General features: G+C 57.9%; 1 protein-coding gene across 2 annotated transcripts in view; it reads left to right on the top strand.

Moving 5' to 3' along the window:
- KCNQ1 (potassium voltage-gated channel subfamily Q member 1) overlaps positions 1–27,806 on the top strand; it is a 321,916-nt gene that overhangs the window by 63,327 nt on the left and 230,783 nt on the right. For both annotated transcript variants that reach the window (XM_026003928.2, XM_072758720.1), the window contains exons 3-6: positions 19,384–19,510; positions 19,907–19,985; positions 20,409–20,505; positions 21,060–21,200. In XM_026003928.2, the coding sequence (XP_025859713.2) occupies positions 19,384–19,510; positions 19,907–19,985; positions 20,409–20,505; positions 21,060–21,200 (444 nt within the window). The remainder of the gene's footprint in view (positions 1–19,383; positions 19,511–19,906; positions 19,986–20,408; positions 20,506–21,059; positions 21,201–27,806) is intronic.

The following is a 27,806-nucleotide window of genomic DNA, read 5'->3' as shown; positions in this document are numbered from 1 at the left end:
CATACCATGAGTGCACCGGTGTTTCTTGTGGGGGCCCCATATGTAACTTAGCTTCACAGGCTACACGTGCCCCCGCCCCACTGGCGAACAGCAAAAGCTTCTAGGACAATGTAGACACAAGTGGGTGGGGTGTATGCTAGTAAAAATTCTTTTTAAAATTTATTTAATAAAACTGCTAGACTATTTTTCACAGCATGTTTTAAGCTTACAGAAAAATCGAGCAGAAAGTACAGAGTTCCCAAATATCTGCCCCCGACCCTGCGTCCCCCACTGTTCTTCCCATCTCACGTTAGTACAGGGCACTGTTGCAATCGATGAACCAGCGTTGATCATTACTGTTCACTCATGTACACAGTTTACATTAGGGGTCAGGTTTGGTGTACTTTCTGTGGGTGTTGACCAATGGGGAAGGATGTGCTGGGTCATGCACGGGAGTGTCACTGTCCACCTCTGCCTCCCTCCATCCCTGAGCCCCCGCAAGCCACAGGTCCTTTACCATCTGGAGCCTTGGATGGGGTCCGCACTTGTGGCGGGGCTCAGCCCCCAGGATGGGGGTGCTCTGCAGTGGCACTTGTCCTGGGGCCTCTACACATATCATGCAGGTTCCATCTGGTGTGTGGGGGCACCCTGGGCTGGGCAGGTGGCTGCCATTTGACTTCCCGGGGGGCACGTCCAGGAGCAGAGCCCTGGGCCCACATCTCAGCCTTGGGGGCAAGTTGAGCCTTGACCGTATGTGGCCTAGAGCTGGCCAGTACTTCTTCATTCCTTTAGTCTTCTCTAAGCATTCATGCTCCTTGGCCATGAACTGGGCAGCACTCTGAACATCCCCAGATCTAGGGCATCTCTCATGCCCTCCAGCGCACAGCTCTGGGCTGGGCTGTGTTGAGGTTAAAGGTTGGGCTCTCTGACCTGGGCCACAGGGCTCTGATATGGTCCCAGGCAGGCAGCTGTATGTCTGGGAGGCTCTGGGCCTCCATGTGCCCTATTGCTTCTGCACCATGGGCTTCCCTTCACCCCTAGTCCAGGGCATGCTGGCCGCCCACCTGGCTCTCTCCTTCAGCCAGGCCTAACCAGCACCCATGACATGGCAGTCAGGTCAGATCTCCTCAAAAAGGGAATTAGATCCAGTCTCTGCCTTGTTTAGAACTCTCCGTAAGCTTCCCATGACTGTGAAGGGACCCCTCCCTGTGACCTGCAAAGCCCCTCGAGGCAGGGTCCCTGCTCGGCTCCACCAGCCCCGCCTCCTGGACTTGGCCTCCCCGATGTCCAGCCTTCTCCATGTGCGACCCTCCTGTCCTTTGGGCTGCAGGTCAAATGTTGTGTCCTCAGGGAGGCCAGCCCTCCACCGTACCTTGGCCCTCGCTCACTCACCAGGGGCTAGGGCCCCCTGACAATGAGTCTTCTCAGTCCCCATGCAGGGGTCTCTGCAGGGGAAGAGCCCATGACACTGTGGTTGGTTTTCTTCCATGTGGGGTACCCTGACCGTCACCCCACCGCCTCCTCGTCAGGTCACTCTGGGGATTAAGTGAAATGCTGTGGGCGGAAGACGGAAGAAGCCAACATACTTTGAAGGTCACAGAAAACTCAGAACTCTGCAAATTCCCTACTGAGCAGCTCTGAGCATGCACATGGGGCAGGGTGGGGGGCTGGGGAACCTCTGGGAGTGAGCTGGACGCCCGTGTGAGTGGGGCCAGAAGCGCACCTCCCGAGGTCGGCATGCAGGTTGGGGGCCGAGCTGACATGTGGGCCCAGGTCCCCCGAAGGCAGGTGGGATGTGGGCCGTGAGTCTGGGGCTGGTGGAGAGGGCCTTTCTGGGTGGGGGATGGCCCAGGAGCTTCTGCAGGGAGCCCGAAGGGGCCCCTCAGCTGCAGGGCACCCTATGGTTGATGCTGAGCTCACCCAGGATTGGGATGCAAGAGGGTTGGGGTCTCAGGTGTGAGGTTTGGGCACGATCTGGTCATGGGGCTTCCTGGGTGCCCGTTTCCCAAGCGTCTCCTGTGCAACCAGCCCAGGGCATGGATGTGAGCCAGGCTGAGTGTGAGGCACCCTTGGGAGCTCTTGATGGAGCGTGAGTCTGGTGGTGGCAGGTGGTCACCAAGATGTGAGGGGTCAGCATTCTGGGCTCAGTCTCCAGGGAAGACACAGAGGAGGACGGTGGGGGTGAGGGAGACCTCCTTGCAGGGGCAGAGGGTGGGGACAAGGGACAGGAGCTTGGTGGGCCTGCTGATGGCCGGACATCCACTCTGGGCAGACGGGGGGACCGATCTTGGACTCAGGATGGTTTTGTAAAATCTTCCAAAACCTGATCTTTGATTTCTCACGTCTCTCCTTCCACCGTGTTAACTCGTCTTTTGCGGAAGGGTCAGTTTGATGGTACATCTCTTAGGTTGGCTTCTGTGTTTGTCTGATTTCTTCCTGGTTTCCACTTGGGCTTACGGAACCCCAGCTTCCCAGCCGCGAAACCGCTCGTCTCTAGGTGTGCTGCCGGTCAGCGGGTCCCGGCAGACGACGGCAGTCCCACGACCACGGCCGCCATCACCATCCAGAAGGTTCCCACCGCCCCCGAGAGTCCCCCTGTGCCCCCTTGGCGGCCCACCCCCGCCCCCGCGCCCCCAGCACCTGGTAATCACGGATGTTTCCTGTCCCCGTCGTCTTGCCTTTTCCAGAACGTCATGTGAAAGGCATCCTGCACTACGGAGCCTTTGTGTCTGGCTTCTTTCACTGAGCAGAATGCATTTGAGCTTCATCCATGTTGTGGCCTGCGTTCACTACTTTGTTTCCTTTTAATTGGAAAGGATAAAATGTACCACAGTTTGTTTATCTATTCACAGGCTGATGGACATTTGAGCTCTTTCCAGTTTTCGGCTGTTATGATTAAAGCCGCCCTGATTATTGCACACAGGTTTCGAGTAGCCCTATGTCTTCATTCCTCTTGGGTAAATCCCTCGGAGCGGATGGCCGGGTGGTGCGGTCGACGCTCGCTGACCTCGCTGAGAAACCGCGAGCTGTTTCCCACAGTTTGCTCTGTGGGGCGTCGCCTTCCGTCCACGCACGACTAGCTCGGCGGCTCTGGGTGCTCGCCACCGCCCGGTCCGCACCCCACGGTTTCGGGGGCATCTCCCAAGTGACCGGCGACACCGGGCTGACTCGCCACGTGCACGCACGCTCTGTGACATCCAGCCCACGCGAGGCACTGGGTCCTTTGTCTCACCAGCGAGTTATAGGAGCTCTTCCTATTTTCCAGATAGAATTTTAGACATTAGACTCCGATGGTCAGATGGTCAATATCCGCACCCCCCCAGCCCCCTGATCTGTGGCTTCGCTTTGCTCCCAACACTGTCTTTCAGAAGAGCTGACGTTTTTAATTTTGACGAAGTCCAATTTTTCAGGGTTTGGTGTTTTGGGGTTTTCTCCCCCCCTTTAAAGGTTCATGTTTTTTGTATTCTGTCTAAGAAATATTTGCCTAATCCAAGGTTACAAAGGCTTTTCTTCTATATTTCTGTACAAATTTTCTAGTTTTACGTTCTGTGTTTATATCTGTGATTCATTTCAAGTTTAATTTTATACGCAGTGACAGGTATTAAATCTTTCCTGCATGTGGTTACCCAATTCTTCCAGTGCCGTGTTTCCATCGAATTAGTTTGACACCTTTGATGAAAATCAGTTGACCATATGCGTGGGTCTGCTTCTGGACTTTCTAATCTGTTTTGCCACTACCACACTGTCTTGATTAATATGACATTTATAGTAAGCCTTGAAATCAGGCTGTGTTAATCCCTCAATTTTGCTCATTTTCAAAAGTATGTTGGCAATTCTTCTAGTGCTCTCTGCATTTCCACCTAAAGCTGAGAATCGGTTTGTTAATTTCTACCCAAGAACCCTGCCGGAATTTTGATCAGCGCCGGGGCGCGCCGGCCACGCACTTAAGTCTGCTGCACGTCTTTGTAACATTGAGCTTTTCTGCTTCCTGCACACGATGTGTCCCTGCACTTATTTAGATATTTTTACATACCACTCATCCGTGTTTTATGGCTTTTAGGGTGCAGATCTCACACGTAATTTGCGTGGTTCGTTACTGTTTCGTGTTTCTGACACCGAAATGGTATGGTTTTCTCAATTTCACTTTCGGATTGTTTGTGGCTAGCATGTTGACCTTGTAGCCTGTGGCTCTGCTAACCTTATTAGTTCTGGAAGCGGCTTTTTTTTTGGGGGGGGGGTGCTTTTTTAGGATTTTCTATGGAGATGATCGTGTTGTTCCAAACAAAGTCAGTTTTATTGTTTTCCTTGTCCATCCCCGTGCTGTTTGTTCCTCGTCCTTGCCTGATACGTTGGCTCAGCTTCCACCATCACGTTTAGTAAATAGGAGGGAGCGGTCCCCCACATCAGGTTCCTGGTCTTGGGGGAAGGTTTGGTCCCCCACCAGGAGGTAGGATCTCAAGCTGTGGGTTTTACACGTTGCCCGGGGAGGCTTCTTCCCTACTTCGCTGGGAAGAGCGGCTTTTGAGACTGGCTGTTGCATTTCATCTGATGCTTTTTTTTCTGTATCGTTGAGAAGATTGTATGTGTTCTTTCTCCTTCATGAGTACAGCGACCAGCACTCCGTGATTTTCAGCGAGCAGACCAACCCCGGATTCTGCATATAAAGCCCACTTGGTCATGATGAGTTTTTAAAACATACATTGCTGGATTTGATTTGCTAAAATCTAGAGTTTTTGCATCTGCGTTCATGAGGGATATGGTCTGGTTTGTTTGCTCGTAACGTCTTTGCTTTTGGCATTAGGTAATCGGTTGGGAAGGGTTCCTGCTCCTCGGTTCAGGGAGAGTTAGGGCAAAATTGCTGCCTTCTTCACTGAACAGAACATGCAAAGCCATCGGGCTTGGGGTTTTCTCTGTGGGGAAGTTTTCGGTTAGAAATTCAGTTTCTTTCATGGGTTTTGGGCTATTCTGGGTATTTCTTCCTGAGTAACTGGTGGTAGCTTGTTCTCTGATATTTGTCTCCAAGGACTGGGAGCCCGCCCCCACCCAGGGCCTGTCCCCTCTGGGAATGTGGGCACTGGGGACTGTCGGGGGGGACCCTCCTTGGTGCTCTGACATCAGCTGCAGGCTGATGGCTTGTGCCCCAGAGCCACTCCAAGCCCCCTCAAGCCCCTCGCTGCGGCCGCCCAGCTGGGCACCCCGGCGGACGTGCTGGTGACAGGACGCAGGGGGGGGGGGTGCTGCAGATCAGACCTCCTCTGTTTCCTTCCAGCCCTGCTCTCGGGAAGGCCACCCCTTCTCAGAGGGATGAAATTCAAGTAGACAGCCCTTGGAGCCCACGGCACTTCTGCTTTTGTCTTACGCTTTTACTCTGTAAACTCCAGCCCTAAAACAACATACATCCTTCTGAAGCTGTTCACATATTAGCTCTTAAAACAGCAAAATCCGTGCACAATTTCCTCCCAATCCCTTAAAACATTCCTGAAAGAAAAAAAAAAAACTGTTTAAATTCACCGCCTGTCATTAAAATCTCTGGATGTGCGGAACCGGGCGAGGTACCCAGCAGTTGGGACCCAGAGGAGCGGGGGCTCGGCACGCGCACCCTGTGAGGCCCTCCCCCAGGGCGGCAGCCCCCCGACCGCCGGGTCCTCGGAGCCCCTCAGCCTCTGCTAAAGTCAACACCGTTCAAACCAAGGCAGAGCCTTTCAGCACTTCAACCAGATAATTAGAAAGGGTTTTCATCCCCGAGTCTCTCTTGGTTTGGTAAACTTCTCGTTCTGGGTAAATTCTTAAATAAGACATTTTTAGAAGCTTGGGCTCTCAGCAAATAAAAACACCGCCTCCCCCTCTGCCTTCCTCACCCATCCCAGCCAGCTAAGGTGGCCATCACAGAGGGTGGAACTTCTCTGGGGTTAACAGCCCTCAGCTGTGAGGTTCCGGGGCTGAAAATAAACCCCATTTAGCTGGCCCATAGACGGAAATAGCCCTGTCTGGGGAAGACGGGGGATTTGCTTTAAATACGTGTAAAGCTGGCTGCTGGGCAGCTAATGGTGTCTGCAGCCGGGCACGGGCGGTCTCTGGGCCTCCTGCTCCCCCACCACAAATTGCAGGGTGGCCCGCCTGGCTACTCCTGCGTGCGAGGCCCCGGGTGTGATTCACGGAGCTCCTGGCCCCAAGGCCACGCAGTGGGGCTCAGTGGGGGGTTCAGGATCTGCTTTCTGGAAAGTCCTACCTGCCTTTTTTACTCTTTAGAGCACTGGACACCGCACCCCTGCTCCCAATACACACACATACCTACCATTTCCTGCCCCGGGGCCTTTGCTTTGGCTAATTGTCAGGCTGGGATGCCTCTTCTGGTATTTGGGGTTCTGTCTTCAGAGCTGAGATTTTTCCATGGAGTGGGGAAGGCACAGGCCGGTGTTTGCCTACACAGAGACACTGTCTTGCCAAGGCCTGCAGGACCCCTTCCCAGGAGGAGAAAGCTTTGGGTCCTGTGACCTGGACATGTGCAGGGACCTTTGTCCAGCCCTTGGTCTGACCTTAAAGATAACCCAGAGCCCCTGGGCACCAATGCTGCCCCTCTCAGGCCAGAAGTCTGTGGTCAAGGTGTCAGCAGGTGGATTTCTTCTGAGGCTCTGAAGGGAGCTCTGTCCCAGCTTCTGGTGGTTGCTGGCTATCTGCGAGGTTCCTTGGCTCGTAGATACATCACCCGGTCTCTGCTCTATCCTCACATGGTGCTCTTCCTGTATGTACCCATCTCCCCACTATTTGCTAGGGTGCCAATCATATTGGATTAAGGCCCACTCTAATGACCTGGTCTTAACTAATTACATCTGCAAAGACCCTGTTTCCAAATAAGGTCCCAGTCACCAGTCCTTGGGTACAGGACTTCAGCACATGAGATTCGGGGAGGCACACTTCAATCCTGAACGATGTCTGGACCAGGGGAGTGGACTGGGCTCATGAAGTGGGGGACATTGGGGATCATTTTGACCTGTCCTCTTCTGGCACAAGAAGTAGGCAGCCCTTGGGGACTCTTGTCACCCATTGTACTAATGGTTCCCGGCCTGCACCATGGACTTGGCACTGTGCTCAGAGCCAGGGACTTGGTCAGAAAGAGACAAGAGAGGTCCCTGTGCTCAGGAATTCTTGATAATGGTATAGGGTTTCATGAAATGTATGAAAAGTGATGTTGAGGAGCCATTGATGGGGGTTTAGGGACAGGGAGGAGGTGAAATCACAGAGAAACTCCTGTCTCTCTGGGGATGAAGCCATCATAGGGGAAACTACAGTGGAACTGCCTCAGATTGGAGTGGGTGTGGTTATAAGTGTCAGAAACAGAGGGCACAGTGATGAGATGAAACAGTTCAGTGAAGTGTCCACACAGGAACAAGGAGGGAAAGGGTAAGATGTTGATCACTTCCCCATCTTGAAGGAAAATGAAATAACAACATAAAATAGCAATAGTAGGATGGGAAAATGAAGCTTATGTATCCAGTTTTACATTAAATGTAAATGGCTGAAGTAACTCTATTAAAAAGCAGGACTATGAGAAAGGTTTCTATTTTTATTTTTAACAAATGCGTTTTCAAGAGGAATTCAGTAAAGCACGCTGATAATGGACACTTGAAAAACACAGGACCAGCCAAAGCAATGCCACACAAATACATGCAAAAGCAGAGTGCACACTGTCAATGTTGAGACAAGCCCACACGAGGTATCACTTCTGGAGGAGATGCAGTTGTGGACTCTTATGTGTCAAATACCATAAAACATTTATTTATTTTTTATTTTTTAAAAAGATTTTATTTATTTATTCATGAGAGACACAGAGAGAGAGAGAGAGACAGAGACACAGGCAGAGGGAGAAGCAGGCTCCATGCAGGGAGCCCGACGTGGGAGTCGATCCTGGGTCTTCAGGATGATGCCCTGGGCTGAAGGCGGTGCTAAACCACTGTGCCACCCGGGCTGCCCAGCATAAAACATTTATAAAACAAAAGCTACTGGAAATGCAGGGCAAAATCAGTGAAATAGGATCACTGCAAGGGACTTTAACACACCGCTTAGAATAGGACAGTTCTGGCGGACACAAAATAAGAGAGGGTGTAGACAGTTCATGTTGCAGGGGATTCTAATGGTAATCTGAAACGATGGTTACCTACAGCCGTGTAACAAGCATCCCCAAACCCTTCAATACCTGTCCCGAGGGCTCACCAATCTGCAGTGAGCAGGGCTTCGTGGGGACAGCCCCATCCCCGCTCTGCCTGGCCTCAGCCGCAGGCTGTCAGGGTGGCAGGCCCACCTGTTTCCCAGGGCTGCCCCGGGGTACACAGCTTCCTCACTGCTTGGCACCTGGGACGGGAGGTGGGCAGGCCTGGAGAGTGGGCAGTGTTATTCCACCACCTTCTTTTGGTGCGTGGAGTTCAGAAGAGTGGTGAAGAATCTTGGGGCTGTGTTTTAAAACCAGCACCGTAACTATGGATCGTGATATTAGAGATGTTCTATTTACTTATGCCCGCGGAACATCTGAAAAGCCAGTCATTTCTCCTGGCTGGGAAGAAGAACCTCACATACTTTGAGAAGTTAATATATAGTTGGCTGTGATCAGAACCCCATACAATTAGAAATAAACAGCTACCAGGTTACCACAAAGGCCCAGCCATTTGGGAATTAGCAGTGCTCGTCTCACTCACCATCAGGACCAACAGGGGATGAATATGGAGTGAGCACGCTAGTAAGGTTATGGAAAGTAGATCCTTCCTCATGGTGGGAAGCACTTTCCCGGCCTGCCCCTCCACCCCCAGCACTGATTGTGGACACTTTTATACTATTGTCCACATTTGCTAGCAAGTAGCTTTCTTGTATTGGGAGTATTGTCCCCCTACATGGGTTAAAATTCACTCATTAAAAGCAAATAATAGGTAGAATGTGTACATTACACACACACACACACACACACACACACACACAGACACGCATGTATTTACTGAATGCCTCCTGGGTGCCCACCCTTTGCCAGGTGCTCTGGGGGTGTCCAGGGGCCATGTAGCTGCTTCATCAGAGTCTGTGATGAGCCTGTTCTGGGCAGGGAGAAGACAGCTGCCCTGGGGGTCACTTCCTGGCCACATCTGCCTCCCCCAGCCCAGTCAGATGTTCTGGGAGTGGCCAGTCCCTGGTCCACCTCCTGACCTCAGGAACACCCAGGTGGGGAGGGAGCAAGCAGTCCTTAGGCGCCCCTGCAATGCTGGCATGCGGTCTGAGACCATGAGCTGGGTCCCAGAACTGGGGCCCCTTGCCCAACCACTGGAGGCTTGTGTGACTGAAGTGGGCCTTGGTATGTCACCTGCAGTCCAAGGGAAGTAAAGTGATCAGGGAGCTCCTTCTCCCACTGCGGGTGGGTGGCCTCTCCTCAGAGGCTGAGCCAGGTGGCCTGGAATCTGAAGACGTGCTAGGGCTGCAGGTGTGGTCAAGTTTCTGGTCTGGTCTTACCCTCCCTGCTCCCCGAGTATATGCATCGCCATGAGGCTCAGACCCCTTTGCAAGTGCCAAGGGGGATGGGCATTGGGGTTCACAGGTGCCTGCAGAGCTCTGGACAGAGGAGGCGGCAGGCTGGAGGCTGAAACGGAGCTGGGGAGGCTTCTGCAGGCGGGCCAGCCTGAGCTTCAGGCCATAGGGACACTTGCTCAGAAGTTGTCCTCCATTCTTCTTGCTTCCTCAAAGGCTGTCTGGCCCCCCAGAGGATTCCCTGGGAAGCCCAGGCATGGAGCAGGTGCCCTGTCTGTGACTCAGGACACCTACAGCCTGGCCCCAGTGACCACTGAGCCTGTGCAGCTCTAACGACACATTTGAATGTGAGGCCAGCGTGGTGGTATAAGGGGCCCCAGGGGCCTGACCCCAGCTACGGGGTCAAGGAGCGGGGTGCCTGGAGCCTCCCTATACCGCCAGGTGGCTGCTTAGGGGGCACACAGGACTGGAGGAGGCAGCCAGCCGCCCACCAGGCTGGCCAGCAGGCCTCCCTTGAGCTGGGTGCTCGGGCAGTGGCCCCACACCAGGCCAGGGGGCCAGGCGGCAGCTGTTGCCCGCGTGTCGGGCGGGGCTGCTGGGCAGTTGGGAAGATCCATCCCTGTGGTGACAGAACAAGTCTCATGGCCTCTCCTGCTTGGCCTGCAGAAGGGCCACCCCAGGCAGTTGGCGGGGGGCGGGGGGGCAGTTCTTGGGGGAAAGTGGCCCAACGCCTTCTGAGTTGCCCCAAACCCGTAACGACCTTTCATGGGGGGGGCAGCCCCCGGGGCGGCTAAGCTGTCCAGCTCTCAGCCTCCGGCCAGGGGCATCTACCTCTTTAGTGTCTGGTGACTCGTGGGGCCCTCATGGAATTTGGGGGGGTTGGCCTGTCAAGGAGAGGCTGCAGGGGGGCCCCAGAGCACCAATGACTTCAGGCAGGTGGGCCCCATCTACATTGGGGTGGGGACCCATGTCCCACACACAGGGAAATGGGGCCTGGAGTGTGGCACCCACCCTGGGTGAGGAGATGCTGGGGAAGAAGCAGGCATATCCTGCCTAGAGTTTCTCATGTGGCCCTTCGAGTACCAGCTGGGTGCCGTGCTGGGGCTCAGCACAGAAGGCAGGCCCCGGCCTTGGAGGGATGGTCGAGGAGGTGGGGAGGGGTCTCCTGGGCTGGGATGAGTCCACTGCCTTGGCAGGAGGCAGGCCAGGCCAGGGAGACACAGATCAGGTCAGGTGGAGGTGCTGAGGCTTAGGGTGCATTGTCAGGGTCGGGGTTGTGCTGCAGGCAGCTTGAGGGTCCTGAGCCAGGCCTGGGGCCTGTAGGGGTGGCAGGGTGGCATGCCGGCCCCAGACCAGGTCGGGAGTGCTCCACCTGTCCATCTTGCACCCTCCTCCCCACCTGCCCCTGGGAGGTCCCTTCTACCTGGGGGCCGTGAATGCACCCCTGTCTTGTAGGGCCTTTCCACAGACCGGAGGGACTGGTCTCACCTCAGCCCCCTACTGCCCCAAGAGGTAGACCCCACCAGGGACCCCCATTTGATAGATGAGGATGCTCGGGTATTGGAAGGGTTGAGTGGCCCACCAGGGTGATGCTGTTTCCTGCCATCCTGTGGGGGGTGGGGGCTTTCAGGGGCCTGGCCTGCCCCACTGTCCCAGCCCAGAGCTCCCCTCAGGCAGCAGGGCCTCCTTCCCTGTCCTCCCAGTGGCTGATGCAAGGCCTGGCCCACAGGCTATGTTGAGCAGGGACCGGACCTGTTAGGGCCACCTCAGGGAGCCAGGAACCCAGGCAGGAAGCGGAGGGGTCCAGGGCCAAGGTTGTGTGGCTACACATTTGCAGGTCTGTGGGGCCAAGGGGAAGCAGTCAAGCAGGAGGGCTCCCCATGGCCAAGGGGGGAGCTGACAGGGAGAGGCAGGAGGGGGGGTAAGCTCCCTGGTGGGGTCTGGGAACCACTACACCCCTCCCGGTGCAGGCCTCCTGCCCCCTCTGCTGGGTGCGCCGGGGCGCCTGCCCGAAGGTGGGGTAGCTCTGGCAGGGTGGGGCTGGTGTCCCCCGGGGTGGGTGGCAACTGTGCACCGAGGGCTCCAGCTGTGCCCAGCACATGTCACCGTGAGGCCCATGAGCCCTCACCGCGGGCGCGCGGTTGGGAGCAGCTGGCCACAGGCAGTCCCCAAACAAAGGGTGCTTTGAGCAGCCTGCACGCCTGCTTCGTGCTCTCCGGCCAGCTGACTGTCCTGGGAATGCCGGGACCAGCTCCCTCTGTGGCTTATCGGGTCCCACTTGGAGGTAGAACAGCTGGGCTGGCCCCGAAGCCCGCCGTCCGGGCTCTGTGCTGGAGGGACCACAGCTCCCCATGGGGACGCCTCCTGGCCCAGGGCTGGCCTGGTTTCCCAGGCCTGTGGGAGGAAGGGAAGACCCCCATGCCGGTCAGCCACACCCCTGCCCTGATGGGTGGCCCGGTCTGTCCCCACATCCACCCCTCTCCCAGGTCTCTGGGCCCTCTTCTCTGTCCAGCGAAATCCCATTTGCCCCAGAAAGTTCAGGTGTCCTTCTCCCCAGGGAGGCCTCTGAGGGGGCCAGGAGCCCCTGGGATGCATATGCCCGAGTTGGCCACGTCTGGCATCCATGGGGCCACTAGGGAGGCTGTTGTGCCTTTTGTCCTTGGCTCCAAATCCTGCCCTTTGTCATCCACCAGACAACCCACAGGCCCCGCCACCCCACAGTCCCTGACACTTAATCCTAGGTGGCTGGTCTTCCACCTCTCTTTACAATTTTTCACATAAAGATAGTGGGGCAGTAACATCAGAGACCCCTGGGATGGGGGGTGGTGTCTGTGAGCCTTCCTCTACTGGTCAGCAGAAGAAAATGTATTTTCCACCCAAGGAGTGGGGACGTGAGCTCAGCTAATCTCAGCGGGTTTAACCTTGGGGCCTCTTGCTATCTGTCCCATGTGAGCGGTTCGTGGCGGGATGCTCCCGATGCTGCTAAATCATGCCGTGCCCGCAGCGCTGAGCCTCAGAACTCGTGGGCTTTGGACAATCTTCCCGCCCATGAGGATCCACTGGCTGATAAAGAAGGAGAACAGTAGATAAGGCCCCAGCGACCTTCATCCTTCTCTGGGAGCTGTGGGTCCACAGAGTTACGAAACGCTTGAGTAATCGCAAACCTTTCCCCCGTGTGCACTCATGGCAGAAGAAACCAGATAAGCACCTGCTCTTCGGAGCCTTTATCTCGGCTCCAGGGATTGGCAGGTCTGCTGTCACAACACCGTTACCCCCAAACACTGAAGGCAGGTGCGGGCCGGTGTGTCTGTGTGCCGCCCGTACCCTCCTGTGACTCTGAGGTTTTTTCCTTAGTCAGGTGGGACCTAGTGTCAGGTCCTCAGAATGGCAGGCTTTCAAGTGAGGACCTCACGGTGACGTCCTGGGGGCAGCGTGCCTGTGCCCTGGCCTGTCTGCGTCCGGGGAGCCCCGCCTGTGCCCTGGTGACACCACGATGAAACAGGGTGAGGGGATGTTCAGGGACCCCCACTCAAGGCCACCGCCCTCTGCAGGTGGCTTCCCCCTCCACCCCCACAGAAAGGGACCCGGTGAAGTGCCTGGCATTTTGTGGTGCGGCATTGACGCTCAGGTCCCGAGAGCAAGCAGCGGCTGTGAAGACGGGGACTCGGGGCCCAAGGGTGGCTGTGCGGTGATGCTCCCAGCTACCGCGGGGTGACGCTCAGGGCCCATCCTTCTAGGCTACCCTGAAGGTCGAGGGCAGGGCCCAGTGAACAGGCCTGGGCTGTGCCTGCAGGGCCCCACGGCGCACGTCTGTGTTGTGGTAAAACACACATAGCACCACGTTCAGCGTTCCCGGGTAGCGGCATTTCGTGCGTTCACAGTGTTGTGCAACCACCATGCCCCTGTAGTTCCAGAACTCTCCTGTCCTCCTGAAGGAATGCCCCGAGCCATGGGCAACTGCTCCCCTCCCTCCCCCTGCCCCTCACATCCACTAATCTGCTTTCTTTTTATGGAATTGTGGTAAAGAACACATACCGTACAACTTATCATAACTGTGTCTAGGTGCACAGCTCAGGGGCACTACGCACATTCACACTGTTGTGCAACCATCCTCACCAACCATCTCCAGAAGTTTCCATCATCCCAAACAGAGACTCTGTCCCCAGGAGACGCTGACCCCTGTCCTCCCCCTGTGACCACCATCCACTCTCTGTCCCCAGGAGACAGTGACCCCATCCCTCTCCCTGTGACCACCGTCCATTCTCTGTCCCCATCCCTCCCCTGGCCCTGGCACCTATTATTCCACTATCTTTTTTAAAAATTTCAATTTATTTAAACTAAAAAAGCAAAACAGTTCATCACTCATTTCTCCCCTGCCCCAAGCTGCACCCCCACCTCTGGCGACCCCAAATCTCCGAGTCCATGGGCTTAGTTTCGTGTGTATATTTGGATTCCACATACAGCCGAGCTGTCTGACTTGCGCCACTGACCGGGATGCCCTCGAGCCCCATTCCTGGTGTTGCAGATGATGGGATCTCATTCTTTCAGTGGCTGAGTCCACTGTGCACACACCACCTCCTCTTTGTCCATCCATCCATCGATGGGCAGGGGGCTGCTTCCATATCAGCTGTGGTCAGCAATGCAGCCATGAACGTGGGCACGCAGGTGTCTGTTTGAATAGTGTTTGGTTTCTTTCTGGTAAATACCCAGTGGTGCAATTGCTGGTCGTAGGGGAGCTCTGTTTTTAACTTTCTGAGGACCCTCCACACCGTACTCCACAGTGGCTGCTCCAGTCTGCATTCCCAACCGTGCAGAAGGTTCCCCTTTCCCCACATCCTCACCAACACTTGCTGTTTCTCGTGTTTTTGATTCTAGCTGTTGTGACGGGTGTGAGGTGTTATCTCACTGTGGTTTTGATTTACGTCTCCCTGAGGATGAGTGGGGTTGGTGTCTGTAGATCCCCTGTGTGTCTTCTCTAGAGAAACGTCTGTTCAACCCATTTTTTAATTGGGTTCTTGCTTAGGAAGTATGTTCTTGAGAACACTTCTGACTTACACAGACAGCACGGCTATGAGCCACCCTGTAGCACCCGCCACTGGTAAGACCCACAGGAAGAGCCCAGAAAGGCCTGGACTGAGATTCACCAAGCGACACAGGTGGGAATGGGGGGCTCAATAACCACTTGGTCCCCCCATGGTGAGGAAATGCTTGGGTCTGTACCTTGGTCTCTGCACCCACCCTGACTCATGGGCCCCTCATCCATGAAGCTGACTGCAGCCAGGAGGCGGCCTTGCTTTTTCTCTGTGATGGTGGGAGGGGTCCCTCTGTCCCTCTGGTTTGGCTGCAATGTCAGCGAGGTCCCTGACACCAGCGTAGCCTCTCTCCTTGTACCTGCAGGGCAGAGCTCAGGGCCATGCACCAACAACACCAGAGCCTCCCGGCCTGCATCCTTGACCCTGTGCACAGCCGGGGTCACGCAGACACCACATGCAGCAGCTGGGAGGGCCTCTGGGCTGGCTGTTATCAGTAGGGGAGCCCAGTGGCTTCCACAGGTGTGCTGATGGGGCTCCTGGGGGGCGCTGGGGGCCTGAGCTGGATTGAGAAGGTGTGAGGACCTGAGCAGGGACGTGTCGGGAGGGCACCAGGAGCATCCGAGGTGCAGAGCACTAGGGAGCTGGGGGTGGGGCAGTGTGGGGGTGGGGGGGTGCTGCCTTGGGTTAATGGGCGGCTCTCAGAGTGGGCTGGGGGTGGGGCCCTGGGAAGGGGGACACACGCCCTGACCCTACCTTGTAGGCTGTGAGGAGTGACAGCGGCGGCCTGAGCACGGGGCCTGGGGGAGGCAACAGCTGTTGGCAGGGCCCCTTTAGTTCACCTTTGGGCTTGCTGAGGGCCTGGTATGCACGACCGATGGCCCTGGGGCCTGCTCCTGCCAGAGTGCAGGAAACTGCGCAGAGGGTAGCCAGGGGCTGGGGGGAGGGGGGTCCCCACCTGGGTCCCTTAGCCCGGAACCATGAGGAGGTGTCCCTGCCCTCTGGAGAGCCTGCCGGAGACTGGTGGTGTTGGCCCTACATTGGGGGAGGCATCAGGGACCACAGGGCTCAGCTCTCCTGCGGGCCCCCTACTGCCCCCCTGCCCCCTGGTCTCCACCAGTGTCCAGACAATTAAGCCCTCTTGTAGCCCCAGGCAGCCTCTGGCCTGGGATGGCCAAGGTCACGCCTGTGAAAATATCCGGGGCCCCTGCTGGGCCAGAGCCGTGGGCTAGGAAGAGCCCTCTTGAGCCCAGGTCGGTGGACACATGGCTCTGAGAGGTAGCCCCTGGCCAGGCTGGCCAGGAAACCTGTCCCTGGGAGCCCCTGCAGGTCCCTGCAAGCAGCGCTGGGTTCTGAGGTCCTGGCTGTGGCCTTGCCCCCCTGAGTGCCGCCCTGCCAGTGGTGGAGGTTGTTCTATCTCTGAGCAAACGTCTGTCCCCACTGTCTCGTGCCTCCGGACAGTGAAGCCACTGTCCCGTCCTTTGCGGCGGGCTGACAGCGTGGCATCAGTGAGCTCGGCCTCTCCAGGACGCCGGGAGCGCCCCATGCAGCCAGCCTGCAGCCAGCCCGGCCTCGTGGTGCATTCCAGACTCAAACAGGATTTGAGGATTAGCATTGTTTTAAATTATTCTTACACCTCAGCCCTGCGGAGGGGAATCCGTGTTCTCAGACCGCCAGCCCTGGGAGCAGGAGTAGCTCTGAGCTCGGGACCAGGTTCTCCCGAAGTGTGAGAGCAAGGTGATTTGGGGGGTGGGGGTGGGGACGCAGCAGTTCCTATGGTTACTTATTTAGTTTAAGGTCTTTTATAAGATGTGTCGAGTACTTTGAATCTGCTTAGGATACAACTGAAGAAGGTTTTTAAGTAATTTTTTAAAATGCATCAGAATAAGAACGTAAACCACGAAGCGATTGATGAGCTGGTTGGTGTGTGGATGTGCTCGGATGGAGGCTCTGGGGACGGCTCCTTTGGGGACCACCCAGTGGCCCGGCGACTCCTCTTCTATGAAGATGCCAGTGCCCGTGGTCCACTTTGGGAACTCTGAGAGTGGTGGCTCCTGTGACCCTTCTTGTGATGGCCAATTGTGGAAGTCACACGGCCCCATCCTTTCCCTGCGGGCACATCACTGACCACGGGCTCGTCCTGCCTCCTGGGACTTGGCAGGGCCAGGTCCTTGGGGAAGACGTGAACGGGACACAGCCTTGTGAGCGGGGGGCTCTCAGGCTGCTTACTGGCTTACTTGTGCGTGTGTTCGTTCATTCAGCAGACCCACGTGGAATGCCAGCCAGGGCAGACCCTGTTGTGGGGCCGCGGAGAGGGGCTGGGTGCTGAATGTGGCCCCCGCCCTATGGGCTCAGCCTGCTGTCAGCCTCAAGGTCACAGAGACTGCAGGTTCGCATGCCCCTGGCTCTCCCATCAGCCATGCACAGCGCCCCCACCCCCACCCCAAAGGATCCACGTTGTGAACTGAGAACTTTTTTGCAAAAGGAGAAAGAAACTTTCCCGTGTTTTCTCCCCATTATCTACTGAGCTTGCCTCCAACACCAGCTGGGTGGCAGGAGCACTATCTCACACCCGAATTAATGAGACTTGGGAGCCAGTGGGCAGTGTCCAGCCACCCCCTTGTGGCAGGCTCCCGGGTGGGGAGGGCAAAGGGGGGCATGGGAGCAGGACCTGCACTGCCACCCCGTGGGAGCAGATGTCCCCTGCCAGGGCCAGACTCCAAGGGGAGGACGGAGCAGGGGGCCAGCTGGAGGCCAGCACATCTAGCCTTTCCCCTCAGAGTGCCCTCAGGGTGGGTCCATGCTGGAGGAGGTGCCGGCTTCTCCTTCCTTCATAAGGCTGAGCGATCATCCCTTGTGTGGATGGACCGTGTTTTGTTTGGACTGTTCAGGGTTCCATGAGATTCCACATGAACCTAAGACCACTATTTCTACAAAAAAGAGAGAGAGAGCAAAGTCATTGTGTTTTTGAGAGAGATGGCGTTGGCAGCTCTGCCTCGTGTGGCCCAGGAACACGGGGCGCACCTGACCTTGTGTGTCTCCTTCCATTTCTTGACGCGGTATTTTCATTCTGCAAGACTTTGACCTCCGTGGTTAATTCACAAATATTTTATTCTTCTTGTCGCTACTGTAAACGGGACTGGCTTTTGTCATTTCTTCTTAAGGTCGTTGGTTGGTGGTGGAAAGAGTACCATGCATTGGTGTGTGCTGACTTTGCACCCCACTCTGCGGAATTCTAGTGAGATTCGACAGGCATGTGCGCCTGTGGAGTCTAGAGTTTTCCATACATTAGATCGTATCTTCTCTGAATAGAGATAATCTTATTTTTCCTTCCCAATCTGGACACCTTTTCTTTCTTTTCCTCACCTCCTTGCTCTGGCCAGAGCTTGTCTGTCCCACCGCGTTGCACAGGCTGGCGGGGATGGGTGTTCTTGCCTTGTTCCTGATCGTAGAGGAAGAGCGTCCCATCTTTCTTTCTCTGTCATCATTGGTGCGCTATTTACGGTGGGGTTTGCAGATGTGGCGTTTATCACGTGCAGGTGTCTCCCTGTGTTCCTGGTTGGTCCGCTGCTTTCAACATGAAGAGGGGTGGCATTTTTTCCCCTGTTTTCTCCATGTGCAACAATGGATGTCACGCATCCCCCCGCCCCTCCCCTTTGTTCTGTTAACGTTATGTGTTCTGTTGGTCAATTTTCTTAAGCGGAACCATCCTTGCATTCCAAACATAGATCCCACTTGGTTATAGCGTGTGATCTAACTTGCTCTGGAACTGGCTCACATACCCGTGTATGTTCCTCTGTTCTTGCAATATCTTTCTCTAACTTTGGTGTCTGGGGAATGCCGGCCTCACAGGACGAGTTAGGAAGTGTTCCGTCCTCTTCAGTTTTTTGTTTTGTTTTGTTTTGTTTTGGAAAAATATGAGAAAGATTGTAATTAGATCTCTAAATGTTTGGTAGAACTCACCAGGGAAGCCTTTGGGTCCATGGCTCCTCTTTGCTGGGAGCATTTTGATCCCGGGTTCAATCTCCTCCCTGGTTATAGGTCTATTCAGATTTCATATTTCTTCCTGATTAATCTTGATAGGGTTCAGTCTCTGGGAACCTGGGTTGTCTGGTTTGCTGTTGAACTTGGATTTTACACCATCTGCCCTCGCTTGTCCACCCATCCACCCACCTGTCTATGTCCACTGCCCATCCGTCCTCTGTAGCCTGGATCTTGGCACTCTGGCTTCCCCTCCTTGATCCACCTGACTGCATCCTGATGTATGGAGTGGTCCTTGTCAGAGCCCTGGCTGTGGAAGGAGCCTCCTGAGGGGCACTACTCCACAGCTGACCTGGTACCCACCCTTCCTTTGAGGGGAGTGCCAGTGATGCCCTCTGAGACCCCATGCTACCTCCTCCTGGTGTTCACCTCCCCTACTCTGGGTGCTCTTGCACCTGGGCCCAGTGATAGCTACCAAGTATCCCCGGATTCTGTGTCCTTGGTGACATGGTGGCTATGAGGTGAAAGAGGGGCCACCCCAAAAGGATGGATGTTTTCCAACACCCACATGAGGATGTATGGTTTGAGCTCTGGGAGCTCAGTGGTTCAAATGAGCGCTGGCCAGAGAATGTGCACCCCAGGATGTCATGTTCTCAGGGCCAGGTGAGGACACAAGCCCTGAGCCTCTCCCAAGCCTTGCTGTGGATGTCCCCTTGGGCCTGCTTGGGCCCTGGTCTGAAGAGCTGCAGGTGTCTGCTGGCAGTGGACCTGGCCTGTCCAGGTGGACCACGCACTAGGTGCCACCCATCCTTGGAAGACCAGGACCCAGGCCGGCTGTTATTGGGTGCCTCTCAGCAGAGGCCTCGCTGGCTCACTCCCCTCTGCCCCTCAGGAGATTGTCCTGGTGGTGTTCTTTGGGACGGAGTATGTGGTCCGCCTCTGGTCAGCAGGCTGCCGCAGCAAGTATGTAGGCATCTGGGGGAGGCTGCGCTTTGCCCGGAAGCCCATCTCCATCATTGGTGAGTCCCGCCTGCCCCCAGGGGACCTTTACCCCCACCCCAGGTTTCCAGGCAAGGGCTAGGCACCCACCCCAGGGAGGGGGATCTGGCAGGGTGGGTCCCCATCATGAGCACCAGCAGCTGGAGTCTCCCTGAGGCCAGTAGGGTAACCCCCCCAACATAGGAGGCAGCCTCAGACGCTGCCCTTGGGGCACTGCTTTGGTTGTGCCAGCACAGCATGGGGAATCTGCTGCCCTGGTGGCCTGGGAGTGGGGCTGGGAGGTGGGCCAGGTATGCCTGGGTGTGCCTGAGTTGGAGGGCCAGTCTCCCTGTCCGAGTGGCCCTGTCCTCCTGACCGCCAGGCTCCTTCCCCTGAGCCAGCTGCCTGGCTGGTGACACACCGCCCCTTCTCCTCAGACCTCATCGTGGTCCTGGCCTCCATGGTTGTCCTCTGCGTGGGCTCCAAGGGGCAGGTGTTTGCCACCTCGGCCATCAGGTACACCTGGGCTGCAAGCTGTTCCAGCTGGGGGTACAAGAGCCCGGGGCAGCGTGCTGGGGGTGGGGGTGCAGGCTTAGACCCCACACTGAGTTAGGCTCCCTGGGTTTGAGACCCAGCAAGAGCACTTCTGGGTCTTGGGCTGGAACCTAACCATCTGGGGACCTCAGTTTGCTCATCTGTAAACTGAGGTGATCCCAAGGCCTCCCCCCAGAAGTGGCCTGGAGACCAAAGAAATTTGGCTGGGGTCTGGCCTGCTGCCCTCGGCCCCAACACTTGTTTGAGGAGGGACGGTGAGGCTGGCATGGTGGCAAGTGGGCAGTTTCAGGGCCGGACTTTGAGGGGCTGCACTGAGGGTGGGGGCTGTTCAGAGGTGCCTGAGGGTGAGTCAGGGCCAGGGGTACAGAGGTATGTCCCCCGCAGGGGCATCCGCTTCCTCCAGATCCTGAGGATGCTGCATGTGGATCGCCAGGGAGGTACCTGGAGGCTGCTTGGCTCTGTGGTCTTCATCCACCGCCAGGTGGGTGGTCTGGGTGGGGTGGAGGGCCCGAGGTTGGGGGAGGATGGAGTGCTATGCCGAGTCTCAGTGCCTCGCATGCTGTGGTGCCCACGTCCCCACCTGCCAGGCAGATGATGTGCCCACACTCCCCGGAGCTGGGGACCAGAAGCTGGGGGCAGAACGTGGGTGCAGAGTAGGGGGCAGAGCGGGGGGTGGAGTGGAGGGCAGAGCCAGGGGCAGAGCAGGGACAAAAGTACAGGATGGAGAGTGAGGCTCAGGGATCTCACAGTGGCAGATGGGAAGAAGGTGCAGCGCCTCAGTCCTGGGGCAGAGCCGGGGGCCTGGGAGCCTGTGTGTTGGCCTGTCCCTCAGGTGATGGCCAGGGCCCGCCACTGAGAAGAAGCGGAGGTGCGCTGTCCTAAAGTCCAGTGCAGGCGTGCAAAGCACTCAGGGATTCACAGAGAACCACCTGTAGGTGCCCCCAGCCTGTGACGTCTGCCTGGAGCACCGTCACAGAGGCCGGGGACATCATGAGTGCCCAGCTGATGCGGCCCCTCTGCCCACTGTGCCCCCAGGAGCTCATCACCACCTTGTACATCGGCTTCCTGGGCCTCATCTTCTCCTCGTACTTCGTGTACCTGGCCGAGAAGGATGCCGTGAACGACTCGGGCCAAGTGGAGTTTGGCAGCTATGCAGATGCCCTGTGGTGGGGAGTGGTAAGTGGGGACAGGTGCCCGGGGCGGGAGGACCAAGGGCACTGGGTTCTGGGACCTGCTGGTTTGGGTGGAAGGCTCTTTGTGCTAATGCTTGGGGGCCCCATGCTGGACCCTTCATGCTTGGGGGATGCGGTGGGAGGGTCTCTATATCTCTGAGCCTGTACAGTGGGTATCCAATAGGGCATATGCCGGGCCTGGGAGCTCCCACCCACCCCCAAGGGGGGCTCTCCTTGGCCAGACCCGGGGCACTGGCTGACCTTTGCCCTGGCTGACCTTTGCCCTGGCCACGTGGGGAGGCGGGGTCAGGCGCAGGTCCTGCCTGTCCGGGAGGATCTGTGCTGTCCCCAGGAGCATCCCTGCACCAGGGAATGCAGAATTAAATAGCAAACAACCCTGTGATATGACAGGCACAGGTCCTCAAGAGAAAGGAGGAGCATCCCCCTGTCTGGGCCATGTGTCCAGCCTGCAGATGCTGCAGCTAGGCCCTGCTCACAGAAGTGCGGGCTCCTCTGGCTGTGGAGATGGACTCCTGGGCCACACTACCAGCAGGGCCCGTACCTGGCATCCAGCTTCATTTGCAAGTGGTCCAGAGCATGGACTGGGTGGCTCTCGGCTCCCTGAGCTGCCAGTCTACAGGAGACACGGACATGAGGCAGAGGGACCCTCAGGAAGGCAGGCAGGGGCTTCCCAGGTCAGGCCTGCAAGGGCGAGGGACATTCCCCTGAGGACTACTCATTGCTGGACAGTCAGGCAAGGCCTCTGTTAGCCACATGCACCCGGAGGCCTGCCCGTGTCCCTGCCGTGTGGGCCCGCAGAGCAAGTGTTTGGAGTGTGAAAGGTGCCCCTTACCACACCCTCTACCCACACCCTGGGCCTCGTGGGGAGGTAGGGCATTTGAAGGCAGGGTGGCTGGTAGCTTTACCACCCCCAGGGATCAGGCCCCAGGCTGGCAATGGCATGTGCAAGGCCCTGCCACAGCCCAGGATGGACCCTTGCTGTGGGAGGGATGGGGCATGGGCCACAGGCCAGGTCCTCACGCTTCCCACCATTCTCCTGGGGTGCAGTGCTCCCTCCTTCAAAGTGCTCTGGGGTGTGACCCACTAGTGCCTCAGGAGGGTCTAGAAGAGAGCCAGGAGCAGTGGAGCGGGCAGTGGCAGGTGGACACTGGCCCTGCTGCAGGCTGAGCGTGGCTGAGTGGGGCACCCCCACAGCTGGAGGTGGGGCAGCTGACATCTGGGCTCATGAAGGTGAGGGGGGCCCAGGGACAGCAGAGGCTCCTAGCCTGTATGAGATGTGGTGAGGCCATGGGGGCAGCACAGGGTCTAAGGGGAATGGGGCAGGGGGCAGGCCCCAGCCAAGTCCCCAGTCTTTTACCTTCCAGAGAAAGTAGGCCCTGCTCTCAGCTGGGGCTCCCACCCCCCTCCAGAAAGGAGGCTGATCCCCGGTTGTCCGGGTGGACTGGGAAGCCTCCCTGTACCCGGTACCCTTGATGGGCACACATGCCCTGCTATGTCTGTGTTCCACGCCCATAAGGCCAAGCACACGGGCAGGGTCCCTGATGTCAGCGAGTCTGCGTGTTTTCTGGAAGCTACCAGCGTGCCAGGCTGCTGGAGGAAGACGAGGACATGCTAACTCGACTCCATGCCTGGGAGAGGCCCCTCCGCCCTCCCCACCACAAGCGCCGATGCCCCCATAGGCCCTGGCGTGGCAGGCCCTGGCAGGTTTGGGCAGGAGGGCTCAGCCGCCGTCAGGGAGCTTGCTGGGGTGGGTGGAGGGGACAGGCCCTGGTGGCAGGCCCACGTGGGGACAGGCTGCCCAGAGCCAGGAGGAAGTGTGTGGGCGATTGCCCGAGGCCGGCCGATAAGCGGTGCCCGGCCTTGGCGCTGCCCTCCCTGGCTCCCCGGGCGGCTCCCCTGCCCCCAGCCCCCGGCGGAGCGGTGCCCCCTCTCCCACACCTGTGCAAACATCCGCCCGCCGGCCGGGAGAACAGCCCCTTTGTACCCGGCTTGGCACCGGTGCCCCGGCCCCGCCGTCAGCTGCAGCCCCGGCCCCGGCCACCGCAGGCCCCGGCCGGGCCATTGTTCCCACCGGGCCCTGCGCCTCTGGGCCGCCGGGGCCCCCCGCCCCCTGGGGCTGTGGGGCGAACGCGCCCATTCATAGCGGCTGCTGCCCCTGCAGCTGTCCGAGCGGGAGCGGCCCGAGGCTTGAGTTATGGGCTGTGTTCCTGGCGCGGCTCGGACAAACAGCTCGAGAAATGCAAGACAGGGCCGGCCCGATGGGGGCTTGGAAGCCAGTTTGGTGATTTGCCACTGCGCCCGGCGGTTGTTCTTTGCCCGTGTCCATGCCCTGGCTGCGCTTGCCTCCTGTGGGAGGGGGCGCCGGGCCCCTGCCTGGCCCTGCCCCGAGGCTCCCTATCTGGGACAGATGGGGGTGGGGTGCTGCCCTGGGAGGCCCAAGGCAGCAGGTCCCCTGGTCTCCGCCCCGGGTCCACCAGGGCTTGGCCTGTGCACCCCTCCCACCCCCCACCCTGCAGGCCTGGGCTTCCCAGAGAAGCTCCGGACAGACTCCAAAGGAGGGCGTCTCAGCCCCCGGGAGGGTGGGAAGGGTGGGCCCCGTATTTCCCTCTGCAGAGCCATGGGAGTCCCTCTGGAGGGCTGGCATCGAGACCTCTCAAGCCCAGTGGGGGGGTTGTGGGTGCCCCTGAGGCAGCCCTGGGCGTCCTCGGCATCGACTCAGCAGTGTCCGTCGTGTGGATGAATGAGAGGGTGGCAAGCCTGCGGATTGGTTCTGCCCATGGCCCTGGGGACAGTGGGGGCATCCATCTCCCGGGGCAGCCCCAACAAGGTCCCACAGACCAAGGCCCTTCAGACCAGAGAAGTGTATTGTCTCCCAGCTCTGGAGACCAGAAGTCTGAGATCCAAGCGTGGGCCGGGCCACGCTCCCTCCCGAGGCTCCAGGGGAGGGTCCTTCCTGCCTCTTCCAGCCTCCCGGGCTTTAGGCGTCCCTGGGTTTGTAGCCGCATCTTCTGTCGCTTATAAGGACACTTGTCTCTGGTTTAGAGGCTGCCTGGACAAACCAGGATGATCTCGACTCGAGATTTTACCATAAGCACCTCGACAAAGGCCCTGTGTCCAAATAAGCTCATATTCTGAGGGTCTGGGCAACGTGACTTTCGGGGGGACGCTATTCAGCCCAGGACAGCGGTGTCCTGGCCAGACTTCACGAGAAGAACTCCCCTCCCCCACCAAGCTTCTTCAGATTCTATGTCGTCTAGTGAAGCTGTGGGCTCAACGGCTGAGTGTCTCCTCCTGTCCCCCGACCCTGGTGGGGACACCCGACACTGGCGTGAGAGCTCCCCGCTCCCCCGAGTGTGGTGCCCCATGCCTGGCTGTGGAGGTGTTTGGGGAGGATTTAAGACTTTTTTCTTCACCCTTGGAACAAAATGCGTTTGTTTGTGTTAAAGTTTGAGTGGAGGGAAAAGCCGTTTTTGCAAACACGGGCTCCTCTGTTAAGCGCCCGGGGGTCTCTAAAATCAAGAGGCTGCTGGGTTGTGTTTACCCCCCTGCATCTAAATTTAGACTTTAGAGCAAAAACGCTGGAAGCCTGTCCCTGCATTTCAACCGCCATTTAGAGTCTGATTCCTGGTCACTCTCTCCTCGGCTGGCAGCTCCAGGAGGGTCCAGCCTCCTGGGCCAAACTGCTTCCTGGCCGGGTGAGGTCCGGTGGGTCTGGGGGCTGAGTAAGGGCCTGGGTGAGGACCCCCCAAATGGTCACATGCCAGCCCAGTCGGCACCGCCAAGATCATGGGGCCGGTGTCAGGGTCTCATCTGAAGCTGGAAAAATTGAAGCCCATGGGCTGGGGGTGGCAGGCCAGGCACCCAGACCCACCCATGCTGGGGCTCTTTCTCTGCCTGGAGCTCTCTGCAAAGCCTGCAAGTGCTGTACAGCTGAGAACTAGGGTCTGCAGGAGCCCAGTCTTGTGCCTGTAGGCCCTCAGGGGTGGGGTAAGAACCGTGGGCCCTGGGAGCCCGGCCAGAGAGCCTTCCCCAAGGAAGGACCTTTGCAGTAGGTTTTGCAGGATAAGTAGGAGTCTGCAATTGGAGTGCATCATCTTGCACTTCCTGCCCCCTGGCTAATACGTGGTGGGGGTGGGGATAGTATTTCTTCTGTGACTTGGCGAGCCCAATGAATGTAGGACTGATTTTGTCTGGGGTGGGGTCCATCTCATGTCAGCGAGGGTAAGGACTTAGCAGCTTCAGCCCCGTGGAAAGAGATATGGTCAGCATCAGGAAACACTGTGAAATAGGAAGCGGTGTGATGCTGTGGTCAGGGGTGTGGGTGTGGATCCCAGCTCCACCACCAGCCGCCTATGTGGCCCTGTGCAGGTTACCCGGCCTCTCTGAGCCCATCTGTAAACTGGGTACATACATGAATTGTTGGGTAAGTTGAATCAGCAAGGACATAGGTAGCCTGGGGCACTGGGCACCCAGCAAGGAGGCCAAAGGTTGGCTGTAAATTGTGGGGGGACTTTGCCAGTCACAGCTCTCTAGGCATTCCCCAAAGCCAGCCACTTACATTGGACCCATAGCAAGCTAACTCACACTAAAGTGTGTATGGCTGCCATGGTCCAGTCATACTCCTTAGCCCTTCTGGCTTTAGAGTCTTGCTGTGCCCCTGACTGGCTCCCCACCTCCAGCACCTTCTTCACAGAGTGGCCCCTTCGGCACATGTTTTTTGGCTCCTCCTTGAATCCCACAGACCTCTTGTTTCTGATCCCCCTCCCCAGAGCCTGGGCCAGGCTGGCCACAGGGCAGGGGCTCGTGGACGGCTGAAGGCCCTTTATCAGGCAGGTGGTGGAGACAAGGAGGGCAGATCACGGGGTCCACTTGCAGGGATGCCAGGTCAGCTGCACCGCTGAACTGGCCCTGGGGGCCAGTAAGCACATGATTGGTTCATTCCTCAGTTTCCCCGTCTGTAAAAGGGGGAGGCCACAGAGTACCTCCCAGGGTCAATGTGGGGCTCACCGAGGACTCTGCAAGCCCAGGAAGGCAGCAGAAGTTTCTGTGGCTGTGAAGACTCTGCTTGGACCATGAGGCTCTCTCGGCAAGAAAGCCTGTTTCCCACGTGCGGATGTGACATTGGGACGTCACTGCGGTCCTGCTCAGCGCTGGCAGGGAGCGGCAGGGTGGTGGGCAGCCCTGGCCCTGTGCTCCCAGAGCTACAGCCGTGGTCTGCACGAGGTGATTTGCGGGGTCCCTGGAGGACCTCCTCTGCCCTAGCAGTCAGGGAGGGCCTCCTGAGGCGGTGACGTTGGAGATAGCAGACCCACCGACTGAGGGGCTCTGGGCGGCGTGGGTCTGTCGTGTCTAGCTACTTCGTTCTGCCCACGGAAGCGAATCTGGTTTCTTCGGGGTGTTTGCCGGCCTGGCTGGCTTGTTCTCTGGCCCCCATGTGCCAGCATATCAGCCGTTTCCCACCAGTCTGGCCGTCTCCACTGCGGTCAGGGTCGGTGCGCCCTCGGGACAAGTGCCCGGGGACCTGAAATGGTCCTGCCACCCACCCACCACCCCCATCCACGCTTCTCCTTGCCCTGGCTGCGTCCTCCTGGCCTCCTCCAGGCAGGTTGGTGACATGCGACGGTGTGGCTGCCTCTAGCCTGGGGTTTGCTCTGCAGCCTTGCCGGCACCCCAGTCCCCCACCATGACCTCGTGCACAGTGCCCGCGCCTGCCGGCCTCAGTCTTGCCCCCTGTAAGAAGGTCCTTGACTCAGGCTAAGGTCACAAGTTTGCCAAGTCGGTGCACGTCTGGTGGTACGAGCCCTGAAGCGTCTATACTGGCACTGCCATCACGCTCACGTGTGGACAGACAGCCACGACACCTCCAGATGGGTCTGGCCTGGGGGTTTCTGTGCAGCCAAGGTTTCTGGTCTGACCTGCCCATCTCGCCGGAGGCTGGCCTCCCAGAGGCTGCTTTAAAAAGCAGAACAAAACACCAGTGCCAGCTTCTCAGGGCAGAAAGTGTGGGGGTCGGGGATCTGGAAGGTTCCACCATGCCTCAAAATGTGAGTGAAGACGCAGAGGCAAGCACACACCCGGTGCCGGCGTCCAGAGGACGAGGACAGCTCGGTCCCTCTCCCGCCTGCCTCCACAGCCCCATCCCAGTCCCCTGCTGCCTGGTGGCTGGCGCCCAGTGGAGGGCCGCGGTGGCCATGCTGTCTCCCCACATCTGTGGGCCTGTGATGTGCAGCTCTGTGCCCCAGATCACCCTGGTCGGGGTGTGCACGGCAAGCCCAGCCCTGGAGACGGGCCATCCGAGCTGCCTGTGTCTGTAAACTCAGGAAAAGCACCAGCTCTGAGGGGATGGGCCGTTTCCTCCGGGGCCAAACGACGTCGTTAACTTGACAAAGCAGCTCTGTGACAGGGTCTGAGAGGCGTGTGCCCTCCGCAGGGTGGGGGACGCCTGCCTGGGCACCCTGGCTTCTGCTGGCCTGCTGTGGGGAGCACAGGCACCCCAGCCGTCATGGAGCCAGGGGAACCAGGATGCTGGTCAACCTGCTCAGGGAGACGGTGTTGGGGGCCCTGGCCTGTGGTCCACCCCACCCTGCCT

The sequence above is a fragment of the Vulpes vulpes genome, chromosome 5 (genome assembly GCF_048418805.1).
Source record: "Vulpes vulpes isolate BD-2025 chromosome 5, VulVul3, whole genome shotgun sequence".
In the NCBI taxonomy this organism is placed as follows: Eukaryota; Metazoa; Chordata; class Mammalia; order Carnivora; family Canidae; genus Vulpes; species Vulpes vulpes.
The sequence above is the reverse complement of the archived record's forward strand: the minus strand, read 5'-3'. Positions and strand labels throughout refer to the sequence as shown.